This window comes from Ceratotherium simum, chromosome 8 (genome assembly GCF_057802395.1).
Source record: "Ceratotherium simum simum isolate JZ-2026a chromosome 8, ASM5780239v1, whole genome shotgun sequence".
NCBI lineage: Eukaryota > Metazoa > Chordata > Mammalia > Perissodactyla > Rhinocerotidae > Ceratotherium > Ceratotherium simum.
This window is the reverse complement of record NC_141907.1, coordinates 35,195,765-35,210,452: the sequence shown is the minus strand read 5'-3', so window position 1 is coordinate 35,210,452 and position 14,688 is coordinate 35,195,765. Positions and strand designations below refer to the sequence as shown.

The 14,688-nt window shown below is 36.1% G+C and overlaps 1 protein-coding gene across 3 annotated transcripts in view; it reads left to right on the top strand.

Annotated features, from left to right (window-relative positions):
- The window catches only part of ATP8A1 (ATPase phospholipid transporting 8A1), a 219,198-nt gene that overhangs the window by 164,678 nt on the left and 39,832 nt on the right, over positions 1-14,688 (top strand). For all 3 annotated transcript variants that reach the window (XM_087434255.1, XM_004419020.3, XM_087434256.1), the window contains 5 exons: positions 2,178-2,361; positions 2,454-2,564; positions 9,061-9,135; positions 9,240-9,362; positions 12,621-12,699. In XM_087434255.1, coding sequence (XP_087290381.1) covers positions 2,178-2,361; positions 2,454-2,564; positions 9,061-9,135; positions 9,240-9,362; positions 12,621-12,699 — 572 coding nt within the window. The remainder of the gene's footprint in view (positions 1-2,177; positions 2,362-2,453; positions 2,565-9,060; positions 9,136-9,239; positions 9,363-12,620; positions 12,700-14,688) is intronic.

The following is a 14,688-nucleotide window of genomic DNA, read 5'->3' as shown; positions in this document are numbered from 1 at the left end:
AGCACTTCCACCTTTTCTTGAATCTTCTTCCAAGCCAGTTGTCTACTTTTAGCTTGATAATGGAAGCAGATGCCCTTGCTAGTAGCAATGGCAGTGTGATTCTGGGGATGTCTCTCACTACATCATCATCTTTCTTTTTAAACAGGCATTGTTCTTGACAGGGGGATTTGTATTCTGTTTTTATCACCTGAATTAACCATACCCACGGAGTTGGTGAAAATTCTCAACCAGTTTTAATTTGGGGGTATTGAAAATTGCAATGTCCAGCAGAGAAAGCAGTGGTTGGTTGAAATAGCCATGAAGAAAGAAAACAAAGTTTAATCCAGCTCTTTTCTGGTGCTTCTTTAAGTCACTAATATTAGCTCACCAGGCAGAGATTTCCTTTATCACATGTTCAATTATGAAAAAATACCACTGTTTTCTATTTCTGTTGATCCCATGGTGTGACTTCACAGTGTATTTACATTGTGAACCTGTTAAATTGTGAAGGGAATTTGATAAATGTTTTCAAATGCTTTTCTCTTTTCAGGCCCATTTCCCATTTGCTTTTTAGATCATTTTTTGGTGAGCGTTCTTTTTTGACATTTACTAAATGTCAGCTGTAGTCCATGTTTAAAACATTGGCGTAAAGCCAGTGGAGTTACCAATTTATATTAGCCTGTTAAGGAAAATTAAATAAAATGTGAAAATGAAATGAAAATTGCTTCAAAGAAAAATGAGGGCTAACAGCAAAAAAGCCCATTAATGGTCTGATCCTCCTCCATTCATTCCCTTGCTGTATTCACAGTTGTGTCATTTTGTACTGTTGCCAGACTCTGAAAGGAAATCCAAAGAAAGATTTAGTCTTTCATATAGCAGCCATTTATTGAGTACCTATTCTGGATCAGCACTAGGAATACAAAGATGAGGAGACTGGTTCCCTCTGCAAGCAGCTCACAGTCTAATGCAGTGATTCTCAAACATGAAATTAAAACCGGAGCTGCTCTGGCTGAAGCCTTTCAGAAGGGTAGGAGGGCCTCCTGAAGGCACATGTTTGTGCAGAGTGTCTACTGCTAGGAATTTTTCCTAAGATAATCAGGAAAATGTGCAAAGATGTATTGAGTCTTTCAGAGTCATGATCTTCATTTTTAAATAATAAATGATTTACCAGCTGTTCCAGCAGATCTTTATTAGACACCTACTCCACTTAACTTTAATAAAGAATTTAGCTCTGAGTTATTTTTCTGGCCCACGCCCGTTGTATGTGTTACTTGTTTGTTGGTATTTAGTTACTGTCTTAATACTTTACTGAGCCAGTTCCCTGTTGAGTTTTCCTTTCTTTCTCTTTCCTCACCAATACAATGTGGACAATATAGTAAGTTAATTACGCAGATGCCTTCTGTCTTTGAACCCTCCTGTCATTGTCGTGGAATTTACTTCTTAAGTGGCTTTTAAAGTCTGTGATAAGTTGCTCTAAAGTTAATACCAAATATGATTTTAATAGGGATGCTGGTGTTCTCGGTTCCCAATTCACGTTTGTGTAAAAGGTTGCTTGATTCTACTTGGCCATTAGTCAGTAGCTTTTGGAAAAAATTGAGGCAGATGAGTTATGTCATCAGGCGCTTGGTATTTACTTTGGTTGATTCACTTGGTGTCTGAGAACAGGTCGAGAGGTTAGCCAGTTCCCTACTGTTAATTTAAGTAGAGTCGTAAGTTGTTTTAAATATATAGTACATTATCTAAGATGAGCATGCAGAGGCTCAGAACTTTAATTTTCCAGGAATAATATAGGTTTTAGTTAGTATTTGGACCACCATTCAACAGCCTTTCTGACCTTCTATTTCATTCAAAAGTGAAGAATTAGAAATTCTGATGTTATTTGTTAAGAAGTAATGGAGTTTCTGAACTCAAATGTTATTTCTTTAACAAATTAATGCAAACATCCTATTAAACTGTGCTAACAAGGAATTGTAGCTTCTGTCACCTAGAGGTTTGCTTCTAAGACTTTCTTTTTCCCTTAAAGTGGCAATCAGGTTAACAGAGAACTAGACATTTGCAAACCTAAGACTTTTCCATAATGATTCTTCAGAGATCTATTCATTTGAATCTTCTGCTCCTTCTATCCTTCAAGACAATGACATTTCAAAATCCCTTTTTCTCAGAAAACAGAAGTAATTGATAATTTGTTGTAATTTAAGGGTTACTCCTCTTCAAAAATCTGAAGTCGTCGAGATGGTGAAGAAGCAAGTCCAAGTCATAACTCTTGCAATTGGTGATGGAGCAAATGACGTCAGCATGATACAGACGGCGCATGTTGGTGTTGGTATAAGTGGCAATGAAGGCCTTCAGGCGGCTAATTCTTCTGATTACTCCATAGCTCAGGTAGAGTATCATTTCTGCAAAACACACCATTTGTCTCAGGTAGCTGACGCTATGAAGAGGAAAATACTAATTTTTTTCCACTCTTATTTTAGTTCAAGTATTTGAAGAATTTATTGATGGTTCATGGTGCCTGGAACTATAACAGAGTCTCCAAATGCATTTTGTACTGCTTCTACAAGAATATAGTCCTCTATATTATCGAGGTAATAGCTGGTTAAGTTTAAAATCCTTGTCACTTGCATAGATATTTAAAGAAATTTTCTTTATGAAGACATTTTCTCATTGTTTTAATTAATCCTTCATTTGCCCACTTTTTGTAACTTCTAAACATGTTAAAACAAAAAGTTTGTTGGCCACGGAAAATAATTAATGTTTAAATTCTAGCTAAAAATTTGATATTGCTTTGGTAAGAAATGTTGAATTAGAATTGCTAATGAAGTAATGTTTTCAGTTTTTAAAAGACTACAAACTATATAGCATTTTTTATAAAGCTCAAAAATACTAGAGAAAGCAATACACTGTTTAGGGATGCACACGTGGGAAACTATTTAAAAAGAAAACTAAGAGCATGATAGATCTAAACCTGATAGCAGTTCTACTAAGGGGTGGAATCCAGAAGGACACGCATAGCTTCATCAGTGTTGGTCATCTTGTACTTCTTACTAAGTTTCAAACTTAGATACTTAGATACAAATCTCCCTTGCTACCCAGGTCTGTTTTGGTTTCTGAGATTGGTAGGTAGCAAGAGTTCAGATAATGAGGAAGTTGTCTAAAAATTACCAGAATATTCAGTTCCTGTGTCTGGTTAGCAAGGAATTTCTATATTCCTTTTCATGTATCAAATATAACATTTTTAAAAGGAATACTTAGCCTGGGTCAAGAATATCACTCCTAAATGGATGCATTTTGTTCTGCAAACATTTTTGCACCCCTACTGGGTGTCAGGCACCAGGTTTACAACTACAAAGTAAATCAAGCGTGGTTCCTGTCCTCCAGGAGCTTGCCAATAGAAATACAATGCAAGCCACATGTGTAATTTTAAATTTTCCAGGAGCCACATGAGCAACAAGTAAAAATTAAAGCCCAAATTCATTTTAAAATATTTTATTTGACTCAGTATATTCAATATTATCATTTCAACATGTAATCACTATAAAAAATTATTAATGTGATATTTTACATTCTTTGTACTAAGTGTTAAAAATCTGGTGTGTAATTTACGCTTACAGCACATCTCAATTAGGACTAATTACATTTCAAGTGTTCAAGAGCCACATGTGGCCAGTAGCTGCCATATGGGACAGCACAGCACTAGTGGATAGATAACTGAACTGGATGGTTAATCAGGACATGATAGATAAGGTATTTACCTTTTTTTCCCCCAACATACGGCCCTTTTATCATCAGAAGCTGTGTTTGTAAAACTGTAGGTTATCAGTGTCTTACAGCGCCAAAGAGCATGACGATGAACTCTCCATAAGCTGTTAAGAAAACCCTCCATCTTCCACTCCTGTCAGAGGACCTGCCCACACCCTCATAAATCTGCGCAGGGCTCCCTTACAGATGTTTGTTGATGCCACCTTGCCCTCTGATCTGTTGACTGTTTCTACACATCTATCAGAAGAGACACAACCTAACCATTTACTGTATGGAAATAATATCCCATACTTTACACCAGAGCGGTATCACTATAAACAAAAAATCAGTAGATTTCACATTTACCCTGTTGACATGTTAGTTGGGAACTGCTGTATATTTGGTTCAGCTGGTCTTTATGCCTCTGTCAGAATGCTTATCTCCTTATTAAAATGTTGACTGAGCACAGGTCTTATTATGAATCTGGCTAGTAAAATTGAAACTTAGTTTTGAAGTTTGCAGGCAGTTTCATTTATTGGTCACTAAAAATCTGTAATTAGGTTACAACCCGTTAGGTAAAATAATCAAATACTTGGAAACATAAACAAGATAATCTGAGTATACTTGTTGTTCATTACTGCTGAATTTGGTTTGGAATAGTCTGTGTTTTGAAGCAAAAGCCACTTCCGAAATAGCTTATAAGATCCAAAAAAATATATGTTCTTTGTTGTACGTATAAATTTATGATTCTTTTCTAAAATAATTATTTTTTATTCCCAATCTCCCCTATAGTTCTAGTTTTTCTAATTATATTTTCTTCTCATCCCAAAATATTGACATTCAAATGAATATCAATTTACACAGTTTATTTACATATGCTTTTGAAGATACCGGAAGTTTAAAGCCACTGGCAGCACTCTGCTTACAAAAATTTAATTTTGTAAAATGAAATAAGTACTCGACTTGCTGCTTTTTTAAATCTAGAGTATTTGACATTCAACAATGAAGTGGGCAAAACTTCCATACTAACGGGGGAAATAAAATAGATTAAGCTCAAATGAAAAACTAAATCTGCATGCTCTGTTTCAAATGCAGAGTTATGTGATTTGTGTTTGATTATCCCTAAATTTCACTTGGCTTTGAATTTAAAGTCTCTTCATGAGATATTTAACACTGATCGGATTTTTTACACATTGAAAAGGAAGTCAGTCCTGAACTTTACTGGAAATCTCATTTTTAAGTTATTTTTCTTTGAGCACTTTATGGAAATGTATTTTGAATATAATTCAACTATCTTGGAAACAAGTTGACCTTTTAAATCAATTCCCAGATATCCAACTTTTGCCAGCTAAAACAAGTTCTGCAGATGTTAATGGCTCATGTCAATACTGTGAATGAATAGACAGAAAACACATCATTGAATGTCTCTAGTGAGGACAACTGCCAGTCTCGAATCTCTCCTTTCAGTTTTTTGTGCTGATCAGGCGTGGGAGCAGAGGACTCGTTGACTGTTTGTAAGCTGCTGTTTAATATGCAGAAATGCTCCATCAGGAAAATGTCTCTGAAGCTTTAACTGCCACGCCTCTTCTGGGACGTGGAACTTAGAAAACAATACCAGGAGAGGCAGGTCTGAAGTTTCTCTGCGTATAAAGGAATAGTCTGGAACACTATGGGTTTTATGGATTATCGGCAAACACTGCTTTTCCCGTTGCTGTATTGCCAGGAATGTCACTATCTAGCTACTCCATTGCCATAAATTACAGCCAAACAAATAAATCCAGATTTGGCAGGTGGCACTTACTTACAGTGCCCGCCGGGCAGCAGCTCTAGGTGTTCATTGAAATTACTGGCTCTTTCTAAAGAGATTTTTTTTTTTTTTAAATTATTTCTCTGAAACATCTGCATGCTTCCTAGCAAAATAAGACCTTTTCTTTCAAATGAGTGGTCGCATCCAGGTTTTCTGGTAAGATCCCAAAACAATGTAGTGTTTCTGTTTCCAGAAGCTTCGATTAAAGTCAATGAGGTGATCCTTTCCCAGCATGTTGTGCTGGGATATGGATTTCTTGTGAATTTAAATAATGTAGATACCTCCCCCAGAAGACTAATGTTTTCTTTCTGCATCCATGGTTTTGGTTGAGTCAAAGGAGAGACTTTTATTTGTTTATAGTAATTTCGGTGTTGTTTTATTTAGCATGGGATAGGTTTCTAATTAGATCTTCTAACTACAAACCTCAGACTCACTTGAAATCAGCTTTCTGGTAGACTTCTGCACTGTTAAGGATCTTTTCTCTCTCCTTTAAAATATGTAAACTTGAATGCCAAAATATTTGTGTGAAGGTGTAGAGTACTATATTAGGAAGTTCTGGTCTTATCAGGTCATTTCTCCTTTTTTTAGAAAGAAATTAGAATAATAACTTTTTAAAATACAGGAAGAGAATTTCTAAAGACATGTTTACATACCTTTCAGTACGAAAACTAAAAAGGTAAAAATGTGTTGATAGCTTTCCACTTAAAAATTTCTGCATTTCTATGAGAAAGCAGTTAATTTATGCATTTTAAAATAAACTTTGAAGGCAGACATGTTGGTTTATTTGCAGATTATTTTGAATTTGACACTTTCGGTAAATATTCATTGATTGAAGGGAGGTTCATAAATTTCGTGCTCATAGTAGCATTGGAATCAGCACCGAATGCTATGTACAAACAAGCTAGGAGACGATTCACATGTATAAAAATTTACTCACACACAAATTTATTAACATAACTTTCTCACTTTATACAGTATTGATGATTGCAAATGTGTTTATGATTATAACCTTTGAGCCAAGTCATGTCCCTTAGACAAATGTGGTACACGTGTAGCTTCAGCTTTCTCCAGAGCAACAAAGATTGGATTGCGTCTTCATAGACTAATGAGGCCATAATTTGAAAGTTTGTGTTTAAAAATTCCTTATATTTCTGTCATACCCTAAGAAATCTGAAAGAGCTTCTTAGCATGTATTACTACAGTAGATTACAGTCGCCTTCAGGGAGAATATTACTATCACCCAAGTATCACAAATATGTGTTTACATAATCCACATCTCAAAAAGGCCGAATGTGAAAACACAACAGAGAGCATTAAAGTCTGTTTTGTCAACTTGTGTCTACGTATGCTTTTAAAAAAAAAAAAAGTGTCAAGTCAGCGGCACCACCCTAAGGAATAAATTTAACTTCACGTGAAGATGCTAAGTTCTTTTACAGTTTGCTTGCAAAAATGAATGATCTGGCTCCTACTCTAGGGCAGATGTTCAAATTTTTTCTGCAAATATATGTAGCAAAGCAAGCAAGAATTTCAGATTTGACTCCAATTTCTGTGCTTTTGTTATTATTGTTGTTAATGTGTGTTACAACCCTAACACAATTTGGACTTATTTTTCATGTGTTATCGCTACTTTGTTTTCTTTTCCATCTCATGAAGCAGACATTTGTTTTTATATATGTTGAATCATTCCTTTCCACTATAAAAAGGAGAAAGATCAACGTGGGTACAGAAACTGTTCATAGGGAGGCCAGCCTGGGTACATACTGATCAATGGTGAATTTGTAGCAATTCATGCTTCCATAATGAGGTTAAATGAAACGTGAAGTGGAGCAAAGTCCCAGCAACTGGGATTCAAAGATTCACTTGATCGGCATATCAAGACTGCTTTCCTCCAACAGGCTTTGTTGTTGTTATGTTTCGGTTTTGTGTATGTGTTTATGTAATCTCACTGCCGGGCCAGATTTTTTACTCTTCCAGATCAGCTTGGCTTTTAATTACATTTTAGGTCTGCTTTTTCAAAAATGATGCAGGTTTTCTTGATTTACTAATGTTCGCTTAATTTTCCATTTATGTTAAACATGTTGGAGAAAGTTTCTCTATATTGCTCTTTAATTTTAAGTTATTACAGTTATAACGGTTAAGGTTTCTGTTTTTAAGGGAATTGCAAAATATATAAGAATATTGTGCTCTATTAAAGATTTGTTTTTAATCAAAGCCTAAATTTAGGTTACAAAGTATTTTAATGTATAAATTCAGATTTCACGTTCTGATGGCTGTAATTATCAAGAATTATTAAAAAGCTCATATGCTTTGATCCGTTAATTCTACTTCTAAGAATTCATCCGAAAAACGAGCAAAACAACAAAGGGGCACAGGGAAATTTTTGGAGGTGATGGATGTGTCTGTTATCTGGATTGTGGTGATGGTTTCATGGGCATATGCTTATGTCCAAACTCACCAAATTGTATACATTTAACATGTACAGTTTTTTGTATATTAATTATACCTTGATAAAGCTATCTTTTTCATCCTAAGGAAATAGAGATGTGTAGGACTTCTGTACAAGAATATTCGGTTCAGAATTATGTATAATAGCAAAAACTAGAAATAAACTGAATATCTAAAAATAGTTATAGCCACACTGTAGAGGTTATAGATCCATTAACATCATTTTAAAGAATATGTAACAACTTAAGAAAATGTATATTATATAATGTTAAGAGGGAGAGGAGGGCCGGCCCCGTGGCTTAGCGGTTAAGTGCGTGCGCTCTGATGCAGGCTGCCCGGGTTCGGATCCCGGGCGCGCACAGACGCACTGCTTCTCCGGCCATGCTGAGGCCGCGTCCCACATACAGCAACTAGAAGAATGTGCAACTATGACTTACAACTATCGCCTGGGGCTTTAGGGGAAAAAAAAATAATAATAATAAATAAATAAATAAATAAATAAAACTTTAAAAAAAAAAAAAAAAAAAAAGAGGGAGAGGAGCAGGACAGGACAATATATACAGTAGGTTTCCAGTAAGGTAAATTTATGAATGTATATAAATGAACTATATGAATACAACCAATGCAGAAAAAAATAAATGGTGATTGTATTATTGTAGGAAATTATTTTATTTTCTAAATAAACAAATGTATTTTATAATAAAAGCAACAATAATCTTTAAGTAACTATCAGGAGATAGGTATTTTAAAAGTAAATTAAAGCTCTAAAAATTTAATGGCATAAAATGTATTTCCTAAAGTGCCTTTTAGAAAATAAGGTTATATATTTTTTTAAATCTATAATTGCCTATTGATATAGTTCTTTGTTGATTTGACAAGTGGAGCCAGTTCTGACTTAATAACAAAATACCTTATGAAAACATCCCTTCAAATTAAAAAGTGAAGCAAAGAAATGCCATTTTCAAGAGAGTCGTGAAAATAATGTGTCAGTGCTGCTATTATGCAATGGTTGAGTATACAACAGATTCTAAGCAATGCATATGTGTTTTTTGTGTTCTAATTTTGGGGGTTTTGGGTTGTTTTCTTCCTAGATCTGGTTTGCCTTTGTTAATGGCTTTTCTGGACAGATCCTCTTTGAGAGATGGTGTATAGGTCTTTATAATGTGGTAAGTTTAGGACTTTTGATTATTCCTATTTTATTGAATACTTTGAGATAAAGGTTCGCCCTGCATTTGGCTGCTTGGTATAATGACCAGTTTGTGCACTTTAGATGTTTACAGCAATGCCTCCCTTAACTCTCGGAATATTTGAGAGATCATGCAGAAAAGAGAATATGTTGAAGTATCCTGAATTATACAAAACATCTCAGAATGCCCTGGACTTCAACACCAAGGTAGGACACAATGCCCTGGCACACGTTTGGGGGGACTCGCTTTACTGCCCTGATTACGTGGGGCATCTGGTCTTCCTAAGCCAAGGAAGCAACCCCAGGATGCCGACCATGGCAAGTCAGATTTGCCTCAGGTTCTGATATGGACTGAGAAGGTTTTCTGTTTGAGTGTTCCGTTATATAACTCCAGTGTAACCAGGATTCACTGGGGTTTGCCAGGCAGCGGTAAACTGAGTCTGGCAGACAGACATGAGTGTCCTTTTGGCCCTCTGACTTGCTGTCTTTGCGGTGTTGTGGGAAAATGCTCACTCCTCACAGGGGTCAGTCATCCAGGACTGACAAGGACTGTCTTTACAAGTATAAAGTGGAGGGGGGTGATTTATCATTCTTTACTAATTTTCTGTTTTGTGAAATTTGTCCTCATTAGAATATTAGATTGTATTGGGCATTAAAATTATAGTCTCTGGGAAATAATCATTTAGTCATAATACTCGATATTTCCAAGCCATAAAGTTTAAAATACAAGACACAGTATCCAACATTTTATCTAAAATCATAATCTGAGTTTATATCCTATATAATATGCCATGGCCTAGTGTTATCTTTTATGGTTCATGGTATTTATTCATCCCAACAACAAAAATGTCTCATTTTCTGCTTAGTTTACTTTGTAAGTATATATTCTAAAGTGTTTCCACTGGTATTTGTTAGTAATTCATGTTTCTGTTCAGTGTAAGTGAGGGGAAAAATTTTTAATTTTATGATAGTTAAGGTAGATGCCATTTTGAAACTATAATAAAAGCAACAAATATAATACACTTTCACAGAATTTTTTCCCATCTAATATAGCGTATGTTTATTAGCATGTTACTAATAATTAGATGTAACCTAAATTCAGTGTTTTGAATTTAGGACAGTTAATGTAGGATATTTTTAATATTTATTAATTCTTAAAGCTCTCAAATGACATTTGTTCTCAGTATACCAAGAGAATAAAGTGAAACAGGTGTTTCAGTGCCTCTAACCTCATACTGTACATGACAGTGCTAAGTTTATTGCCAGGATGTTATTCGTCTTCTGCGACTAGGTCTTCATGAATGCACCGTGCACACGTGTCCTGGTGTGCATACTCATAGAACTTGATGGCATTGTTTGAAATAACTGAATTTGGTTAATTTAAAAAAACTGAAGCCTTCTTAGATTTATACCATTGGTTGTGAAAAGTATTTTTAGTGGTCTCTTAAAACTACTACTATGTAAAGTGCAATGTCTATGCTTTTATTTTTGAATGTTTTATTTTTGGATTTTTTAAAGTTGTTTATGATATCCGGTTTGTATTAAATTTCACCACCTTGCTGGAATGTTTTTCATTACCTATGGTAAATATTTTCATGTGAAGGAAAGCTGCAATCTGGTCAGATAAAATGGACTATGAGCTCTTGTTTCCCTGAAAAGGTGATCTGAGAGCTAGGAAAGTTTCAGGCTTACTGCATACTAACAATAATTCTCACCATCCTAGAGAGTTGTATCACCCTCAGCCACAGGTCCCCAGTCTACTGTAGCTCCGGCTCCCTGGTGCTCTCTTCAGAGTAAACTTTCCAGCAGCAAACTTGGCCATGGTACTCTTGCTTATAGACATAAATTGATCCTCACCAGATTACCCAAAGCCGTTCCTGGAAAGTCACATCCTTTCATCCCCTTTGCACATGGCAACTTGGAGACAGTTTTGTGGCCAGGGCAAAGGAAGTATATAGTTTTAATGTGGAAACATCATTCCGTGTGTCTTTGGCTCTTTTGTTGTTTACAAAGTATTTCATTATCTGCAGAGCCCATACATTTCGAAAAGTCATCAGACCAACCCAAATAAATTATACAACTTCTGTATCCATTTGAATATTTATAATACACAAGTTGCCGACCATTTTTTATAGGGTTTATGGATTTTTCTAATGATTTCAGTGAAAATTCTTTGATTAAATCCCATATAAGTGTTTTAAAATTCAGGGACAAATGGCTACAAAATGCATAGTTGTCTACACAGCCATTGCTGTGGGTCTCCAGTGTAGAAGCATTGTTGTCCTGAATGATGATGATTACGTTTGTTATGGTAAAAAGGGTCGGAGGTTCTGAGGTCGTGACAGGGGTTGAAGGATTAGCATGTGACAATAAGTATCGGTCAGGAAAATGGAAAAGTAGAACTAATTTTTCTTGCACCCACCTGTGCTTTCTGTCAAATAAAAACTTGTGGTAATGACATAGTGAGGAGAAGAGACAAAGGTTAATGAGTAACACAAGTTCAAATGTGTAATGTATTGGAGCGTAAATTGGATCATACAATCCAGTGTGGCTGGGTGCGCTAACAAAGGAGATTGAGATCACAGTGGAAAATTTGGGAGGCAGGCAACTTAATTTCTGTTGTTTGAACAGCTTAAAACTATTAATACATGCCAATTTTATTTAGTGTAAGTTTTGCTTGAAAGAAGCACTTTTCAATGACAAAACTGCAGCTCTTTAAAGGGGGCATAAGAATTCTAAACAGTTTGTCTATAACTTAATCTTTCACATCTATGCTACAAAAGAAGTACTAGTGATACATGCTCTCTTGTTCTTCAAATACAATAGATATAGAAAGTAATAACTATTGAATGATGTTATAATTTTATAAAGTTTGATGTGGACAGGTGTTAAAAATTGTGAAAGCCTTTTATAAATTCAGTCATAGTGACAATGCTTTACTTGAAGAAATTAGACAATAAATGTTATACCTGCTATTTTTAGTATATAATGGTGTGTGTATATAGATACAAATAGAGATAGTGAATGCCTTGTATCCTTATCAGTGAAAAGTTTACACTTTTATTGCACATGTGAAAGAGAAAGAGATTTCACCAAAGTACAATCTTTTCAAAAGTCCATTCTTTTGGAATTATGAACATAGTCCTACTTAAAGAATTTCAGGGTCTGCATTTATTTTAAATTTTATTCTCTTTTTTCAGGCAGAAATTTAAACTTTTAATATTTGGTTTTTAAAAAGTAGAAAAATTTTCAGTGAAGCTGAAAAAACACTTTGAGAAACATAAAAATAAATAAATGACCCATGAAGGTCTAAGAGGCAGAAAGTGTCTGTCAGTTCTATTAATTCACAGTGGTGGCCCGACAGAAACACGTTTTGTGAATCTAGCTCACAGATAAAAAGAAAGGTCAGAGTTCACAGAGCTAGTTTATCGCAAATGGTTCTCATGGATTTTTGTTTTCCCTCAGGTTTTCTGGGTTCATTGTTTAAATGGCCTCTTCCACTCAGTTATTCTGTTTTGGTTTCCACTAAAAGCCCTTCAGTATGGTAAGTAGAAAGGATATGAATGCTAAGAGATGACTTTTTCCTTTTTTAGAAAAATAACTCGTCAATATATGTTAAAAATTATAGTAGTGTTACATTTTATGGTATTTTCCTTAACCTGAAATACATGCATCCAAAAGTTGTACACACTTTAAAGAGTTTTATTATTCCTTTGGGAGCAAAGTGATTTAATATATGCAAAGCCTTTCTTCTCTACTACTCATGTTTTCCAAACTTGCAGAGAGTTAAATTTTAGGGCTCTTTTTTTCCTCTGTTGATGTATAGTTTGAAGACAATAGTGCTAATATTTTATGTAGTCTGTTTATTATACCTATGAGGCTTGTATCAGGCTTTTTATAGTGAACCTAATCAGACATGCTAGTATTTTCAAATATACTGGAGCCGACGTTTGGAATGAGATTTTTAATACATTTTTATGTTCATCTTGGAGTGTAAGCTTTTCCTCTGCTTGTTTTGAGGGAGTGATTTTATTCTGTCAGTTTTGAGAGAATCATGGTGATCATAGCATCATGGTGAATTTCCGATACACATAAAAATGATTAAGTAACCACTTTAGGAAAGAGATCCCTGTGATACTTAAGCTGGTGCTGCTGTGTCCCAGAGCAGACCTTGCCTTGAGATCCTGAGGAAGACACCGACCGTTCGCTGCCTCTGCTCCCCAACTACAGTAATTAAAAACACGACACTTGCTCCACTGCAGAATCCGTCAGTCCTTTAGATAAGTACAGGCCGTGCCTCGCTGACTCTGAGTTAATGATTGCCAAGAGAAGAGCGTGCTGTCCATCTGCTCCTGCCCACCTACAGTCTGTTCTCCACAGACAACCAGAATGATCCTTGTAAAACTTAAATCAGACCAGGTGCCTCTCTCCTCAGAAACCCACAGACTTCTATCGTGTTTAAAAGGAGGTCCAGGGCTGGCCCCGTGGCTTAGCGGTTAAGTGCGCGTGCTCCACTGCTGGCGGCCCGGGTTCAGATCCCGGGCGCGCACCGCCGCACCGCTTCTCCGGCCATGCTGAGGCCACGTCCCACATACAGCAACTAGCTGGATGTGCAACTATGACATACAACTATCTACTGGGGCTGTGGGGAAATAAAAAAATAAAAGGAAGTCCACAGCCCCAATCTTAGCCAACTCCTCCGCCTGATTTTTTCCCCGGCTTTTCCTCCTCACTGTGCTGCAGCCTGCCGGCCTCTGTGTGGTTCTTCATTCTTCACCCAGGTATTCCAGCTGGCTCGCTCCCTCACCCCGCAGGTCTCTGCTCAGAGAGGCCCTCCCAGACCACCCTATCCAGAAGAGCCAGCCACACTGTCCCCACCACGCCTGTTGCTCCATCCTCTTGTCCTCCTGTGTCTTCTTCGTGGTACTTGAAGAGTCTGATATATTTGCTTATTTTTAATTGTCTTTCTCCTCTATTAGAGTCAAAGCTCCAGAAGGGGAGGGAATTGTCAGTTTAATTCACAGTTGTATTCACAGTGCTTAGAACAGTGCCTGGCTCATCACAGGCACTCAGTAAATTGTCAGTGAGTTAACAAGAGCATGCAGCATGGATGGGGGTGAGTGAGTGTTACAGAAAAAGCAGTGGTTTTATGTCCTAATTAGAGATTTTCATCTCATTTCTTTATTAATTGCTCTGCCAATACAACAGTAAATACTTCTCTTTTTCTAGGCCATGGAAATGAGTGTGGTAAGAAAATCTAATTAAAGTAGATAAAATATTGACCCAGTAGGCCAGGAGAACCACAACGGAATTTTTTGTTTTTGAGATATAATTCACATAGCATAAAATTCACCTTTTAAATTGTACAATTCAGTGGTTTTTAGTATATTCATGGGACTGTGCAAATGTCATCACTATTTAATGCCAGAACATTTTCATCACCCCATAAAGAAATCCCATATCCATTAGTAGTCACTCCCCATTTCTCCCTACCCTCTCCTTCAGTGCCTAGAAACCACTAATTTTTGTCTCT